Here is a 17,987-nt window from a genome sequence, read left to right on the forward strand (position 1 = left end):
AAAGATCTGCATTGTTCTGTGCTCCAGTTGCCTGTGTCCTCTTGGGGTTAACATGATCTACCACAACCTGTGCTGACTTTCACAGTGACCTGGGACCCTGTTCTTCAGAGGCATGAGGACCTTTACTCTCTTTTATCTCAGTAATTCATTTAGCTTTCCCATTTGAGTTCTTTGAAACATTTCTCCAAAGCGTGCAAGTTCACTTTGTAGTGAGTTTTCCAGTTGTGTCAACTTCTTGCTGCCTGGTTATTTACTGCCTGTTTAACTTTTTGCTTTTAGATAATTCAGACTTGTCACATATGCCCCCAGGTGTTGGGGTTTTTTTCTCAGGTTTGTAAGTTGGGGGTTTTTCTTTGGTGGCAAATGAGGAGCTCTAACATGGAGCAACGGTCTTCATTAACCCTAAGTTTCCTGGAGATATTTAAAAGGTGTGTGTAGATGTGGTACTTGGGGACATGTGGTGGGCTTGGAAGTATTAGGATTAGAGTTGGACTTGGTGATCTTTAAAATCTTTTCAAACCTAAATAATTCTGTGATTCTCTGTTGGTCTTTTTAGAGGGTCAAAGAGCAGTAAGAAGGAGCAAGAGGAATGGAAAAATAATAGCCATAAAAGTATTGTAAGGTTAGATCCTCAAAGAGAAGCTTTGAAAAAACTTACCAAAATACATGTGTTCAGCTAAAACCAGTACTCTTTTCCACTGAGAAATATTGTCTGGGTCAAACTGGGGGATTGCACCAGTTATGTAAAATACAGGGAATTTCTTGTGAGTCTGCTGCTTGTGATGTCTGTCAGTGGCTGATGCAAGCACATCTGATGTGCTCTGGATATGTCTCACTCACTATGTGTATTTCAGTCAACCACATCCCAGGCAGAGCAAGGGACTCCTGTGATTTAACAAACACGAATCTCTGTGTATATACTTTCCTGTGTATTTTACCAGAAGGAATAAAATACTTTGGAAGAAGAAATTGTACTTAAAAGTAGGTTTTCTAGATTTGATTTTAATATTAGCATTTAATGAAAAAGCCACCAACCTTGCTGTAACAAATATTTTTAAACAGAAGTAGTTGAAAAGGATAAGCTAATGTGGAGAAATCTGAATAATGAAATTCATATCTATGAAGCTGAAAAAATACCCATATAAATGAGGAACCATAATTAAAAAGGAAAGTAGGCTGAAATGGTTATAGTTTTCTGCAGTCATGTGGAATTTCAAGTTATTCAGATTCCTTTATTTTGATTCCTTTAAGCTCAAATCTTAAGTTTTGAAAAGTTATGCATTTTTGCATTATTTCTGTCTGTCTTTGCCTCCTTTATAGTCCAGAAATCAAAGGAAATATAAGCGTCTGAACTTCTTAATTTCATAGGCAATTTGTAATTAAAAGTTTGAATTAGTGTATGAGAGTTCATTTTTTAAAAATGGAGAAAGATTTGGGGAAATGGTAAAGCAGTTCCTTCATTGTCTAAAATGATTGCAATATGATGAGTGTTTTGGGGTTTCATTAAGAAATATCACATAAATTATTTATCTTATTATATATATTCTTTTGCCTCAGAATTTTAGGTTTTTTAAATAAAATCCCATGAAGTGCTTTTCTCCACCACATACCTTCAAAAATGGTAAGCCTTTAAAGATTAAAAATGCAAGGAAAAATAATGTCCATTTTCACAAAGGGAGCTCTCACAGTGGAGTGCTGGGCAATGCAGTGTGATGGTGCCGTGGGAGCAGAGCTGAGCTGAGCTGCAGAGGTGCTGTAGGCTGGGCAGAGGAAGGTGCCAGCCAGGGCTTTGGGCCGGTTCTGGGCTTGTACCCAGCATGAGCAGGCACTGGGCAAGGGGTGGGGGCTGCATGGGGAGGGTGAGCCCAGGGCTCTCCTTGTACCCTCAGGAGGGAACTGTCCTCCTAATCCAGCCAACACCAGCTTTTAGTTTTGCCTGTTCTTGGTGAGGGTGCAGCACTTCCAGGGGGAGAATGAGTCAAAAGTCATGACTTTCAGTCTGTGCTTCTGGCAGCTGGACTACAGAGAAATGAGCTTGAGGTTGTAGGAATAATTATTGTTGATGATTTACTGTGTGGTAATGGATTAAAGGCATCCTGTTTCCTATCAAGATCTTAGGGCTTTACAAGTTGTTGTGACCTTTAGATTATGGTTTCCAGAGGTAGAGAATAAAAGCAAATCTCAGTGTGAAAATAAGAATGGATGTGAAACACATGTGTACACCCTGTCCTTTCTCTGTCTCGTTATGAGGAAGCCAACAGTGAACTATTCACTGTTAACTAGGGCAGAATTTCCACTCCAAACAAAGCTACTCACTGTGTGTTCATTGCAGCCTGCAATTTGGGAAATACTTTGCACTCCCTCTTCATTGTATGCAAGACATTTAAGCATCTAACCATTTCTTTTCTGATGTTTTTTAATGTGGCATTAGTCCATAATTGGATAGCTAAATGAGAAGTCTGCTTGAATAAATATTTTAGTCACCTCTATTAGTGACATCTGTAATAAAACTGTGATTAAAAAAATCCTAAATTTTTATTTTAAGCAGGCAGAATGCCTTTTCAAGCCCAGATTGGAAACCAAGAATATTACTGCCTTATCTATAATGAAGTGTTCCAAATAAAGCAGCAGGAAAAAGATCTGAGAGTTTCCTTATGACATATTTGTGAAAATCTACTAATACTTAGGAATTGGATAGAAAAATAATAATAGGTGTTTCTTTGTATTGGAGAGAGGTGAAAGGGCTCAATTTTGCAAGCATATATAAGTATGCCCTTATGCCGTTGAATAGAAAGCTGGAATGTTGATAGTAAAAAAAGGTGCATAGTTGCCAAAGTGCCAGAATTTTTGCATAGGACAAACCAAGATTAGTTGAATAAAGAGAATGTTTGCATTTTCTGGCTAATGGTTAATAGGGTATGGTAGACAAGTCTGAGGCACCAAGTCAGCCTACCTGGGATGCCTCTGCCTATTTAAATAGAAGCAATTTTTAGGGTCAGTTGATTTAACTTTCAACCACGGCTTAGCAAAAATTTACACACAGATGTGCCCTGTACTGTAATGTTTGTTTCCTTTCAAAAAGCTGATACATGGATACTTTTTGTGAATCAGACATAGGGTACCATGTGTACAGCTGCACATGGCTCATCCCAGCTGAATTCAACCTTAACCATGCTGAGTTTGCTTGTCTGCTTTTCTGTGTAGCATTTAACAAGAGTATTATCAAATCAGTCACTGTGTGTGATTTGAGTATTAGTGCTGACTCTCCCAAATTTCTCTATGATCTTTTGGTTGGTTTAGGACAGGAAGGATATCTGAGCACTGCAGTCTAAAACATATATAGGTGTTGCTAAGGGCAGCTGCAGGTCAGTTTTTTGCAGTGTCCATCTGATCCTGGAGAAAAAATAAAATTCTCTTTACTTCCAGACACCTGGAAAATGGGGAAATGTGGGAAAACAGGACGCACTTCAAAAATCAAACATTTTCTCAGAATTTCAGAATGAAAAGTTCTAATGAACTTTTCATTAAAAAGTTGAATTTCTGGTCTTGCAAAGATAATTTATTCTCTGTTAGGACTGTGTGAAGGAGGGGCAAATATCAGTCTGTCACAAAGGCCAGCTGAGCTATCTGGCCCTTTGAGCAAGAATCATTCCTTAGCTTGGCTCAGTTTTAGACTCCTCACTTAGACTACAAATATTAATATTATTTCATCAACTATGTAAAATTTACATTAAAGTATGATGTGATTATATCCACTTCTGAAGGCTCTAACCATAACTCAGAAGATGACATCATTAAAGATGCTTTCCTGTAGCATTTTGACCACTCTCTGAACAATGAGTGATTTAATGGGACATTGACTTCTTAGAGCAATGTTTTTGGATGGGCTTTAGTCTAATAAAATAAGAAAGGAAAAAATTATTTAACAGCTTTACTAGTCTGATTTTGTAGGGCAGATTAAGGATGCTGTTTAGATCTCTAAACATAGACAAGATGCTTTAGTTGTTAATGGTCTGCTTTCCTCTATGAAGTGATATATGTGAAAAATAAAACAGAACCATCTCTTTGATTAAGAAAGAATCTTTTTGATACATCCAGTGATGTAACTGTATGGTTGATATTGGCACCTACCATCTGGGTTGTTGAATAAATATTAATATTTTTTCCTTATTAATTTTTTTGGTTACTGAAAACTGGCATGTCTATGAGCCTTGATATTTGGTCTCTAAAGGTTGAGTCAAAGCAGTTAATGTTATGGGTGCAATGCTGAAAGGTCTTCTTTTTTTTTCATTTAGCCTACAAGCCCCAAGTTTGGAAAAGCAGACTCATATGAAAAACTGGAAAAACTAGGGGAAGGGTCCTATGCTACAGTATACAAAGGAAAAAGCAAGTAAGTGGTGTTTTCTTTTCATTTAATTTTGTGTGTAAATAAAGATAAGCGGAAACTATGAACTGATGTTGCTGAACATATACATAGATCTTTGTGAATCAAAGGGCTACTGACTGCCCTGTGCTCTCATGAAAGGGGCTGAGACCATATTGCACAGGTAGCATATTGCATACACCAGAACAAGATGAGGTTCTTGTTAATCTGATGTGTTCTTTGCACTTCAATGTCATGCTACTTCTTTGTATCTGTACCAAATTAATTTCTAGGGGTAAAAGCAAAATACACTGTCAGGTAGAGTTTGCTCTGAGAGCAATGCTGAATATATGTGATAAGTTGTTCGTTTTTGTTTATCAGTATTTAAAAACTTTAATAAAACAGTATGAAGGGAATGAATGGAATTTTGGACTACTCTAGATTTAGTTTGTTTACAATAGTTTATTTACACTTGTTGCTACTGCTCTACCTCAAAATAATTTACTTTATACAGCACATATTTTTTCATCCACTTTAATGTTATTGCATTTAATGTTGCAGCTTTTTTATCCCCAAATGCCCTAAGTGCTTTTATATTGCATAAAATAACTCAGTAAACACACTTAAAATATACTTATTTAGCCAGTGCTTCCATTCAGAGCTATCCATTGTGAAGCAGAGTGTCTTGTGCGCTTTGACATTTTTAATGAAGCTTTCATAATCAGATTTCCCATAATAACAAAGGAGTTGTGAAAGAGGGATTTGGTACTTGTGATATTTAAAAATTTGTGATATTTTTATTTAAAAACTTTGGTTAGTCAATGATACATGAGACAACACTGCAATTCCAGCAGAGAATACCATGATGGTCATGGGACAGAATAACTACTTAAAAAAAGAAAATATGTCCTAACATTTTTCCTAACATTTTGGTTAGGTATTGAAAATTACTGGTTTTCACTGAATATTTATAATAAATCAAAATGAGGGTTCCCTCATCTCCCAATAGCTTGCTTAGGTATTGACAAGCATAATGACAGCTGATAGGAATAAAAGCATGTTCTAAATGTAGAAGAAATATTCACACTTCTGCCATGCCACTGCAGGTATTGTCTTTCACTGGCAGCTTTCTTCAAGGAAAGGCTATTGCTTTGTGCTGCTAATGGCTCAGTTATACATTACCATAAGTTCCAGACATTATACATGTGTAAGCTTTTTATTGGGGTCTATGTAATATGAGAAAACAGTATAGATTTCAGCTTGTGCCTAATTACTAAAATCCTTTAGTAAAATCCCAGTGAGTATCTGATGACAGTCAGTCCATATGTCTCTGCTTTCAGTAAGACTGAACTAAGACAACAGAGTCACTGGATGTCCCATCAGTCAGTGGAACAGACTGAAATTTAAAAACAAAGCAAAACCCTTCCCTGAAGCTATTGCATTCATAGTGAACATGTTATAAATGTAGATTGCTTCGAAATACTCATTTTAGTAGAGTTGCCTGCAAATCTGAAAGATATACTTCAAGGATTTTAATGGTACTTGAATAATAAATTGGAATTACTGGGCACACTGCATTCTCTATTACAAACAGCTTGCTCTGAATAAGTAGTGAGAGTTATAACAATTATGTATGACTTTGTCCTGTTGCCTTGTAACATCTTCTGCAAGGTCTTAAAAATGTGTTCTGACAAAAGGAATGTGCAACTAAAGTGTGGATGAGAATTCATATGCAGAGAGTATTTCTACTGTTATAGTTGTATTCTTTCACCTGTTGGAATTTGACTTTTTTTTTCCTGCTGAGAATTGAATAATTTCCATATTACCTGGCATTATTGAGATTCGGCACCTGCAGTCCAGGCTTCTATTTCTTGAACTATAGAGACAGTTGAATTACTGCATGGCAGGAAGAGGTTGTTCTTTAAGAACTTGGGAAACACTTCAGGTGTTATGTGCTATTTCAAAAGGACTTGTTTGTTGAGGTGATGTAGCCCTGCTACCTCTTCTGTCCCCTGGGAAGGTGAGCAATCTCTGACCTGTGTGGTAGCTCCACAGAAGGAAGAGCATCACTGCTGTGATGGACTCTTGGGGAATGTAGGTGAACAAGTGTGGGGTGAATGCATGAATGCATTGGCTCTGGCCCATCTCTGCAGTGCAAGTGTGCAAAGATGTGCAGGTGTGGCACTTAGAGACATGATTTAGTGGTGGGCTTAGCGGGGCTGGGTTAATGGTTGGACTCAGAGGTCTTTTCTGGCCTAAACAACTCCATGGTTCTATGGCTGAGACCCGGACCTGGCAGCTGCTTTTCAGGCAGCTTAACTCTGACTGTTTATAGTTTTATCTTAAAATGATACAGGAATAGATAGAGATTTTTTTTTTTCCTAGACTCTGATATGGGTATGTAGGGTGAGACTGTGATATGCATCACTGTGTTTGTTCCCCTGCCTACAGACTCAGTGGGAATACGGATGAGCAAAAGAGGTCTGTTTATTTTGGTATGTGCCCAGTTTGACTGCTGAAGGATTAAGCTCTCATGACACAAAGCAGAATGCAGACACATGATGGAAAAGGTAGAGCTGGTAACAATCAAGACGTGGATTTTTCTCAAAATGTTTGCAAATCCCTAATACCCAACTTTAATGCTTAGTTTCTTTGTTTTGCCAAACTGTTTGAGATATTTCCTTACCTGTAGTTAAAGTTGGAACATTTAAGATTGTATTGAGCTATTTTAGATGCTTTATAGTCAGAATTATTTTGCTCAGTATTTGTCACTGGCTGCATGTGGGAACTAGTAGAGTTTGGGGTTTGTTATGCATTTCCTGAGATACATTTCAGCTTTTAAAATTATTTCCCCTGCTGATTATAATGATGAAATAAAACATTATTTATTTTAGCACACTGTTTAGAGAGTCTAAAAGATGCATACCTGCCTGAAAAGACACAAAATCAACCATTCCCTTAGTAAAATTTAAAGTAATATGTTCAGTAATTTGCTTTCAGAACAATCCTGGCTTTTTGCACCTTGGAGCAGGATAAATGGTACCAAGCCCTTGTCTTCCTATAAAACCCATTGCTTTTCTATCTCATGGAGCATCTGTGGTTGTATTCCAGGAAAGTGAAATGAAATGGGCTAATTCCTTTTACTGGATGATGGATTTCTCTTTCTGTAGTCAGATAAAAATGAATCCCTGGGGTGAAGAAGCAGCAGAGTGAAGAGGGCTGTGTTATTGAGGGAAGTGAAGCAGTATTCTCTTAGGCTGGGCTTTTTTGTTTGTAGGAGAAACAGCCAAGCAGTCATTTTTTTCTGACTGACGGTTGCATCAATAGGTAAATCTATTTGATTTCATGTGTTGCACATCAGACATGTGTAATGAAACTCATCTTGGCATGTTCATTTACTACTTCCATTCAGGCTAGATTCTCATACTTTACTTGTATAAAACCAGAAGAGGCTGCTTACTGCATAAAATTCAGATAACTTTGAAGGGATTTATTTTAATGTAACATTTTGGAGAAGTGGGCCAAGTAATTTACTGATAACACTTTAAAAAATGATGGAAGTTCCATTGACTCTGTATTTGATTAACAGCTTGGATGTTTGCCATGCAGGAGGTGCAAAGCAATGGGTGGCCTTTGAATTCCTGTATCATTTCACTGTGTGATTCAGCTGAGGAAGTGCTGCCTGTCTGTGTATTGACACCTGTGTCCTCCTGCTGCCTCTTGAGCTTGTTTATAAATTTACCTGAACATACAGCAGTGAGATCTGGCTTGATCTGTGGCACATAAGTGTTGATGTGAGTTGAGAGTCTGGAGATGAAGCTGGTGACAGCACAAGGGAGCTGCTGCCAACCAGAGCCTCTTGCAAAACAGTGTGGAGGCCTTGCATTCCCCCACTGGGAGCTCTGCATATTGCACTTAAGGGAAAAACCTGTGCTTTTGGCAATTTTCTGTGTTGGCGTGCTTTCCATCCTCTCCCACTGTGTTCGGTTGCCCTTCAAGGCAAAGAATTAAAAAAGATTCTCTCAGTTAAAGAGATGTGATCTGTGACTGCTGCTAGCACAGCATGTGTCTGTGATTTGAGAGGCATGCCAGTGGTATCTCAACTGTGATCTTGATCTGCCTCTTGATTGCCCATGTGATTTTTCACTGTACCTTTACCTTTATGGGCACCTTTACTGAATTGCATGTACTCATAGTTTTGCAAAAATGGGGAGAATTTGTAGCAGCTCCATCAAGATATTTTTGCCTATTTTCCCCTCTCACAGAATTACATAATTTCAACTTATCCTTAGTAAAGCACTTGTTTTAATGAATTCTGATCCCCATCCTTTTAAACTATTAATATGAGAGATCAGTAGAGCACAGAGCAGAGCACAGTAGAAGCTGGTGCTGTCAGCCAGAGCTCAGAGGCTGCTGATACAGGGCAGTCCTTCCATCCAGGCACCTCTCCCATTTCAGTTCAAAATCTGATTTTTGTTTTCAAGGTGACTCCAACTTGTATCCAAAGATGAAATATATTTTTTCAGGGAGCCCAGGCATTTGATATCTATCTCCATCAAAGGCAGTACCTTTTACTATTCACCTTAAAAGTCAATAGGGAGTTCATGGTGCAAAGTGGAGACTGATCATGCTCAGGCAGGCATCATGCTCTGTACTGGCTTTGTTTCCATGCTGTGTTATTCTGGAGGCAGCAGGAAATATTTTCATAATCATACCACTGTTTGTTACTGGTATGATGCATTGCAGTGTGTGCTATGAATATAGCTGACCATAATATTTCATAAATATGTCTGTGGATGGCTGCTCACAAGAAAAGGGATGGCATGTGGATTTTGATTCTTATATTTATGATGCTGAACCTTCACTGAAGATGGCTGACAGGACTAATAGCTGTTCTCACTTTTGCTTTTGAAGTTGCAGAATTTCTTTTATTTGTCATGAAGTCTCTTTGACTCTGATTGCCTTTTATGTTCAATCTGCTGCAAGTTCCATAAGCTTGTAATGGTCAAGCTGCCATTTTTTAGTCATTCCCCAAGCTTTACTCTATGCCCATGTGAGGTGTTGTGTTCACAGGCTCCCTGATAAGTTTCATGTACAACAGTCCAGTTCACAGTAAAGTTTTTCTTTGTGTTAATTCAAAATTACTCTGATTCATATTGCCTTAATGACCTAAACTTTCCTAACCTTTTCTTTATTTCTTGAAAATTGTGTGAAATCAGTGTCCTACAAATGAAATCCTCTTTTCATCTGAGGATAACAGATGGCTGGAAAAGGAATACATATTCATGGGTTACAAAAAGGCACTTTATGGTTATCAACTAGGCTTTGTTCCCCCCCCCCTCATTTTTTAACTTATTTCTTTAACTGATTTTTGTAGGCAAGTTATGACATGGGGTTATAAAATGTCTTAAAAAATCTCTAGCATTGTAAATCTTTAATAAAAATAGTAACTTAAAGTTGAATTAGATAGAAAACTAATGACAACTGGATGTTCAACTAAAATGCCAAATGGTGGAAAAAATTATTAGAGTAAGTACTAAAATAAATTACTAGGATTTTAACCAGAAGATGAGTCATTGACTATATTGATCACTTACTGAGTGAATTTCTCAGCATTTAAAATAAAGATTGGGAAATTTTTTTCTCCATAGTTGAATATACAAAAAGAACATCATACTATATGTGCTGTGCTCCAACCTGCAATGCAGTTTAAGAAGGTGACTTAGTATTATTACCTTGCATAGCAGGGGACAAAACTGAAGAAAGTAAGTCTATTATATTACTTACCCAGGACAACTTAGTAGAAAAACTAGGATAGAATACAGTTACAGTACATACATGTGTAGAGTTACTGGACAGTGCCTTATTGGCCATGTATGCATGATTGGAAGGGTGGGGAGAATACTGAATTAGTTTGCCAGCTGCCATTGTGCACCGTTGCATTTTCCAGTTTGCTGATCCGTGGCATCTCTCAGCAGATCCCCTGTGACTGTCACTGTGCACAGTTGTAAGAGGCCCTTAGTTATAAGGGATATCTCTAGGTGTGTCTTCCACTTCTCTTTCTATGAGCACCAGTGGGGTGTGGAGAGATGTGAGGGGTGTCAGGATGGTGCTCAGCATGGCTTTGCCTGCTGCCCTTCCCGGGTGACTCCTTCCAGCAGGCACAGGTCGAGTACAGACCCTGTGCTTGGATGAGCTGCTGGCTAGTTTGAACTGATGTGAGCTGGGGCTAAGCTCTTCTCTTACCTGCTCCTGTTCAAGTGAGAGCTGCCACACTCTTTGTGGCAGAGGCTGCCTTGACTCCTAAGTTCCAGTGACAGCACTAATTAATAATTTAAATCCTTCGTCTCTCATGAAACCCTTTGATGTTCTGTTTTTTCAGCCCTAATAAATGTCAGCATTATGAAGTATCTTTAATCCACTGGCTTCTACTGAGACAAGGTAACTTTTGTCTAAGATGAGGTTAAAAGATGGTGGGATTCAAAAAGAGAAATTCAGGGTCTGTGTTAGTCCCTTGAGAATTTATGTGTTTGGGCTTTAGCAGGACAGGGAGTGGCTTTTGTAAACTAGAAGTGTAAGTCCTTTTTAGTAAGAAAAATGTAATATAAACCATGTTTACACTGAACTGTCTTTTATGTTAATGATTAAAAGAAGTGTTTCCCTCAATGTGGAATTACTTATGTGTTGGTAGAATAATCAGAGGTGACTAAACCTACCTGAATGTGCCTCTGTCAGGTTTCTTCAAAGGAAATTTCTGGCATTTCATTAGGCCCCCATGGTCTGTTTGGAGTTTTAGGTGTCTGTTTATGACATTAGTATCACTACAGAGTAGATCTAATTAGATATTCTCAAGGTTTGATCATCAAACTTTGAGATTTTCCTGTAACTGAATATTTAACAATTGAAAGTTATTTTTCTTCATAAGAATTAGTTTCTTGAAACTTGTATCACAAATTTAGAGCATCATCCTAATACCATCTACTGATTTTTTATTTTTTTTTACAGAAGTGTTCCCAAGCTTAGCACTTGCACAAATTATGAGCTCAACCCCAACTCCAGCCAGTGGTAAAACTCAGTATTAAATAAACAGATTGAAATCAGAATTGGCAGATTTTATGTTGATTGACTCATTTAAATGTGTATATTTAGAACATTTATGTCATCTAAATATATCTGAAGAACTTGAGAAAATAGTGTTATTGTACTCTTTTGTTCTCTATGTGGCATCATCAGCGTTATCCCCAGTGAAGCCAATTAAATAATCAGTTACTTTACATTCATCAGTATTATCTGTTCTTAATGATGCATTAAAGCATTAAATAATTTCCAATTTTCTCTACTTTCTCATAAATGGTCTTTTTTAATAAATGTATTTTTTTTGGTAGCGCTGTTATATGCTGGTTTAGAAAATGCAAAATGACACATTATATTAGCATTTTTTGTAATATCTGGCTCATTTGTATTTTTTATAATATGCAGACTTTTACTTTATGCTGCATAAGGCAATTTGGACTAATTTTTCTTTTGCGAACGTTGCATATATAATCAGAAATTTATTATAAAAATTATATAATGTTAAAGTGAGGAATTTCCATAAATTGGAAAGCTGTCCATCAGCTGCAGGTGTTTTGCCTAGACTAAAGTAGTTTTGTTTGGTAATTAGAGAGGCTTTAGACTTCTGTACTTTCTCTGAAGGTGTTTCAATGAGAAAGAGAAAGTGAGTTAGTTGAGTAGGGAGGATGGCGTAGAAAATCGGAATTCTTTAGTCAATATTTTCCTTAATAGAAGCTAATGAGGCAGTTGACAGAATGGGCATAAGATGATAAGTGTAATCTTTGACACAGTGAGGTCTATTGTTTTGAGAAAGTGTGAAATTGTTTGCTTTGGACAGTGAGTAATGGAGGTGGTTTAATGAATCCTGGATGTTAAAAGAGTCAGTGGTGTTGCCTTCTCCCTGGCTAAAAGGCAGTCTGCTTGTCAGCTCTTACTTGGATTTGAAAATAATGAAAATATTGAGCATACTTTGAAAGTTATGGAAGACAAATGTGAAGCAATATCTGGAAGGAGTTCTGCTAACCTTATCTGATCACTTCTGAAGTCTGCAAAGACAGGTATTGATAGGTTGCAGAGATAATTTTACCTCAGTTTCCTTTTTTCAGTGTTGTTTCTAAGGAAATTACTATATTATTTTAACACGGCATCACAAGTTTCAGGGTGCAATTTCATGACATAGGTGGTTTGATCCCATGACACATTTCTTCTCCAAAGGTGGATCCAGTTCTTATTTATTTGTTAGTGTTTTTTCTTTTTTTTTTCCATGCCTTTATAATTTAAAAAAAATATTATTTAACTCTTTTTAGAAGGGCCAGTCTTCTCCTATTTAAGCTCTATAAGCGGTCTCATTGTAAAGTCCAGCAGAAATGAGAGCGAATACAAGGCAGTGTCCGGAGTGTGTGGCAAGGATTAAGCCACACACTTAAGGACAAACCTACACCGTGGACAGCCCTTAGCTCATCTTTTCAGCATCATCTAACTGCACCCTGAGATTGCATCAGTGGGAGATAATTAAAGGATGTGAATAAACACCCTATCTCTTTAATTGATACTTCATAATTTCTCACATCTCCAGTTTTATATGTTTCTGTTTATAGAAAATTAAATGGAAAAAAAAATTTAATGACAGGTAATAAATGAGAATAAGGAGGCTGTTGTATTATGGAAATTATAGATTGATATGTTGGAGATAAATTGTATTGAAGAGGAGAATGAAATCCCAGAGGAACACTACTTGAGATTAGTTTGATTATTTTGATAGTACTAAGAGTTGCCATGATATCTATCAAGATGATGTCAGGTACCAATTACAAAGGGGTAATGATAACTAAGAAGCACAGCTCACCTACTGTGTTTAACTGTGAATTCTTTGAAACTGGTTCCATGCCATTGCTATTTGTGTTATATATTTCTCTTCATGAAACAGTGGAATGTAGAACTTCAGATTAAAAAGAAAATAAGCTACACAATGCTGTATGTTTTTTGTCCTTCTCTATCAAGAGACTTCATATCACTGTTTCCTTAATACCTCTGACCTGTTTTTTTCATTGTATTTTATATTGCCTTCTCTGAACACAGCATTTGTCCTGTTTCTTTATCGGCAAAATCTTGCTTTTCATACTTAAGTTCCTCCTGCAGTTATTTCATCTGTTGCCAAATACTAAAGTTTTTCAGGTATCTAAGTAATATGTATATGATAGGTAGGGTGGTGGATTGACAGAGGAATTGAAAACTACACGTTTATGAACTGCATGTCTGCCATCAGTCCTTCTGCTTTTAACATGGTTCATTCTCCTGTCTGAGCATGACACATGAAGTTACTTGAGGCAAAGCCTATATTTTTCTGATGCCAAAAGTCCTGTTTAAATCCAAATTAAAAAATTTGTAAGGTAATTATAAGGAGAAATCCAGGAGAGTTAAGCTGATAATTTCCTTTCAACAGTGACTAGTGGCCTGAGACTTGAACTGGTGCCAGCCTGAATTTTATGACTAATTGGAAGGTGATGAGTAAACCATCTTTTGATAACCAGGGTTTTTAACTTGCTCAGACTCATTGTTTAATGTTCTGTATAGGGCTAATGAGTTTTTGGTTATTATGAAAGAGGAATAATCAGAAGAAACAAGACAGTAGCCATCCGTCACTGAACTCATATAACTGCAAAAATTAAAAGCCTGAGGGAGAAGATGAATTTAGAGTTGGTGGTTGTCCATATCATCTTGCTTTGAAAATGTAATACATGTTCTAGGGCCATCCCTCTTGTAGTACAGATGGGAATTGCCTCCACGACTGCAGGAGTGTAAAGGCTCCAATGTGTCCTTGAGCCTTGTGGCTGTAAAGGTGAATTTTGCTTTCACAGAAATAAATCTTAATGATGATAATAACAATAATTTTTTTAAGCTGTATTATGCCTTTTTGGTAGTTTATCCTTACCATTGCTTGTCATACATGGGGAGTCTATTAAAGTTTCATGGTATGAGTTTGTTCTTGAAGAGGGTAATGGATATCAGCTTTGTTCCATTTTTGTGAGATTTTATTTGGATAAACTGAACCAACTGGATTTTTTGTAAGGCCTGGAAGGTAATTAATGTGTGGTGAAATTTTGAATGCTAAAAATGAAACAAGACAAATTAGATTTTACACTAAAATGACCTGTTAAGAACTTTTGTCTCTTGGAGAACAAAATATTTTTAAACTTATAAATGAGAGCTATTATAATCTAAAAGTAGCCTGGGCCATGTAGTCAAGAATGTGCCTCAGGAACAATCCTGCCCTAGTGGGAAATGACCAGAATGACCTAAGAATTATTTCATTACACAAACTTTGTAGCTTTTTGAAGGCTATACTAATGTGTATTATGTGGTGGGAAGGGGGTAATCAGTGTAAATCTAATACTACATGTGAAGTGGTTGGTGAAAATCATACGCCTTTTTCTTTGAACAGTTTGATCAAATAATGAAGAGATATTTTATAACAAAAATTTTAAAATGTGTTACTTCTTAACAAAGCTCCAGTAACAAAGCTGTGGTAGAAAGGAAACAGACTGACTCACAGAAAACTGAGATCATTTCTTGGATTGCATCTGAGTGTGAAAATATAAAGTTGACATTATAGAAGCTATGAACTGCTTCTTACAGTGCTGTAGATGAATCACTGGTATTGAAAGAAAGAAATTGAGTAAGTACGCGATAGGCAATAAGTTCTATTATGAGAAATACTGTATCTGCTATAATTTTGGTTTTTCAAAATTTCTCCTTCCCCTCCCCTCTTTCCTTTTCAGGGTAAATGGAAAGCTGGTGGCATTGAAGGTGATTAGATTACAAGAAGAGGAAGGAACCCCATTTACTGCTATCAGGGAAGGTATGCACTCACATTTAGTGATTATATATATGGGTTTTTTTTTGTAATTGCATTGTGCTTCTTATTTCTGTGTCATGCTATTGTGAATAGCTTGAGATTTCAAATTACATGGTTACCTTCTCAGTAGGATGAAACTTTGGTGCTTCAAAAACAAAGCCTCTGGTGTGGGAGTTCTTGTTAAAGAATGCAGCTCTGCCTGTGCTTGGGCTCCTGTTAGATTTACTACACAAATGAGTACTGGAGAGCATGTGTAAAGTGGGTGTGAGGAGTCACTCTGGAAGATGAGGGAGCTGTGTAAGACGCGCTTCTGGCCCGCAAGCAGCACCTAGGATGAAGGTAGATGTGATTTTTCATTTATACGCAGCATGAAGCAATGACAAGCATTCTTGATAAAGGCAATCAAAAGATCATGGAGCAGAACTGCAGGCACTTTTGAAGCTGTGTGTGGTTTGCAACTAGCTTGTGTTTGTTTTTCCTTCCCCATGGACTCTAAGTTGTGTGTCCTGGGAATGATTCTTATCTCTGTGCTTGGAGATGCCTGTTAAGCTTTCTGCTCCATCCTTTATCCTTCCTTGTCAGCCTCTCCTGGTCCCTAGTGATGGCTGCTTTATCTGAGTCTGTCTGTATTGAGCTCCTGTGCAGAAATTGCTGGATATGCCCTCTTTGTGTGGTCCTGCTCTCTTAGAAGGTACTAAAACTGAGCCTTGATAGAGAAATAATAAACAATTTACCATCACAGCACTGATTCAGACTCAGCTGAAATTTGTAACAAACTAAAGAGATGAAACTGCTATGACTTTGAGGGATCTCTTAAAAATGTACTATAAGCCTAATTCCCAGGGTGTGATGAGCCAGGGAGTTACTGGAACATCAGCCCTCACAGGGTCTACAGTTGGCCCTCCAAGAGACGTCTGGCTTCATGACCATGAGAGACCCAGACACAGCAGCTGTAGCTCCCTTGTGCCTTGCTTATGCAGCCATCTGTCTGCTGTATGTCTGTCTGTACAATGAACCCATTCTGGAGTGAGCTGGGCAAAAAAAACCCCATGTTTCATGTGATTGACTCCCTGAAGTCACTAAACTACTGTGGATTTCCATCCAAAGACTGTGCATTTCAAAGGTGGCTCTTTCACGAAGAAAGGAAAACCGTGGGTGGCCAATTTATGAAGGAATTTCCACAGTTCTTCTCTACTGCTTCATCTGAGTAACAATTATTGAATGATCTGACACATTTATTCATAACAATATCTATTTTATGTGTGAGCTGTCTGTCCCTGCAGCTGTGCTGTGATAACAAGGTGTGCAGAGGGTTATGGGTGCAGCTTTCAGTATCTGTAATGCTGAGTTCAAGTTATAACAGTCTGTGTTTCAAATATGTTTATTGTTCTTCAGGTTTGTAGTTGATATGGTACTGACTTAATGAGAGAATAGTAAATATGGCTTTCTTGTGCCTTTTTAGTGACACTTAAAAGGTTTTTTAATGTGAGCTTGGTCTAGATGAAAGTTTATAGCACTATAACTGTCAAATGCAGTATAATCCCTTTTCTTTCATAAATACTGTGTTGTTTGAGCTCAGTATACAGAAGTATTTGTTAGGAACAAGAACAGAAATTTTTCCCACTTGATATGTTAAAAAAATTTTAAAGGCACAATTGCATGAAAATACTTCTCACACTGTCATTGGAAAGTTTTCTTTTTAACTGTGGCTACAATACTGTGGTTGAAACCAGTTAAAGCCCTGGTGCTTTAATAATAGTAGTAGTCTTGTCTAGAAAAGCTCTTGAGGTTAATAATTAATACCAAATTAACTGTGTGGTGTCTCACTGATTATGATAGGACTGTGTGCATCCATTATATTTTTAAGTCTTCATCTAAACTGAGATTAAATCCAAAGAGTATTAGGATACTAAAAAAGTTTTTTCTTGACTCTTGTAGACTCTTGGTTAGATGAGGTCACATTTGGGTTATAGGCTGTTTATGAGGGTTTTTTGGTAAATGAAATCTCGTCTCCTTGATAGTGAAATTTCATTCAAGAGCTGTCAGTATAAGTACAATGTTGTGTGTTTTATGTCATGTAGACATCACACATACCTGATAGGTAAGATGGGAAGGGGAAAAATCTGTATTTATTTAGGTTTTGACTTTTCTATTGTTGGTTTTGATTTTGTCAGAAACAAATATTAGGACCAGAAGAGTAAGGAAAGCTGTATTACAAATGTAAATTTCAGATGGTGACCTCACTGATGTTGTGTCAGGCCTGTAGTATTTGACAGTAACACTATGGCCACTTCAGCCATGGGCTTCACTAGCAGGACCTTAGGAAGCTGTTCCTTTGCTCTTGGCAGCATCTCGTCCATCTTGGACATGCTGAGTTCTGTAATGCATCCATGGCTGCTGTCAGCTACAAGGGTGGGCAGAAAAAAAATGGAAAAAAGAAATGCTTCTATGACCTCTTGAAATTATCTGATAAGTTTGATATGGAAAAACAGCAAGAATGTGACACTGTGTTAAGCCATTTTCTCTTGATCTTTGATGACTAACTAAGGGCTCCAGTGCCATAATTTAGGCTGGGACAACTAGAACAAGGACAAATACCACTGAAGATGAGATCAACTTCTAATTTCAGTTATCTGAGGAATAGTGTTCCCCTAATGGAAAAATGCATATATGATGGTATGAGCCAGAGGTCTGTTGGAGGGCATTTCTTTCCAG

General features: G+C 37.3%; 1 protein-coding gene across 4 annotated transcripts in view; it reads left to right on the forward strand.

Moving 5' to 3' along the window:
- The window catches only part of CDK14 (cyclin dependent kinase 14), a 342,320-nt gene that overhangs the window by 87,577 nt on the left and 236,756 nt on the right, over positions 1 to 17,987 (forward strand). For all 4 annotated transcript variants that reach the window (XM_050971254.1, XM_050971253.1, XM_050971252.1 and 1 more), the window contains 2 exons: positions 4,296 to 4,390; positions 15,196 to 15,275. In XM_050971254.1, coding sequence (XP_050827211.1) covers positions 4,296 to 4,390; positions 15,196 to 15,275 — 175 coding nt within the window. The remainder of the gene's footprint in view (positions 1 to 4,295; positions 4,391 to 15,195; positions 15,276 to 17,987) is intronic.

This window comes from Serinus canaria, chromosome 2 (assembly GCF_022539315.1).
Source record: "Serinus canaria isolate serCan28SL12 chromosome 2, serCan2020, whole genome shotgun sequence".
NCBI classification, from domain to species: Eukaryota; Metazoa; Chordata; class Aves; order Passeriformes; family Fringillidae; genus Serinus; species Serinus canaria.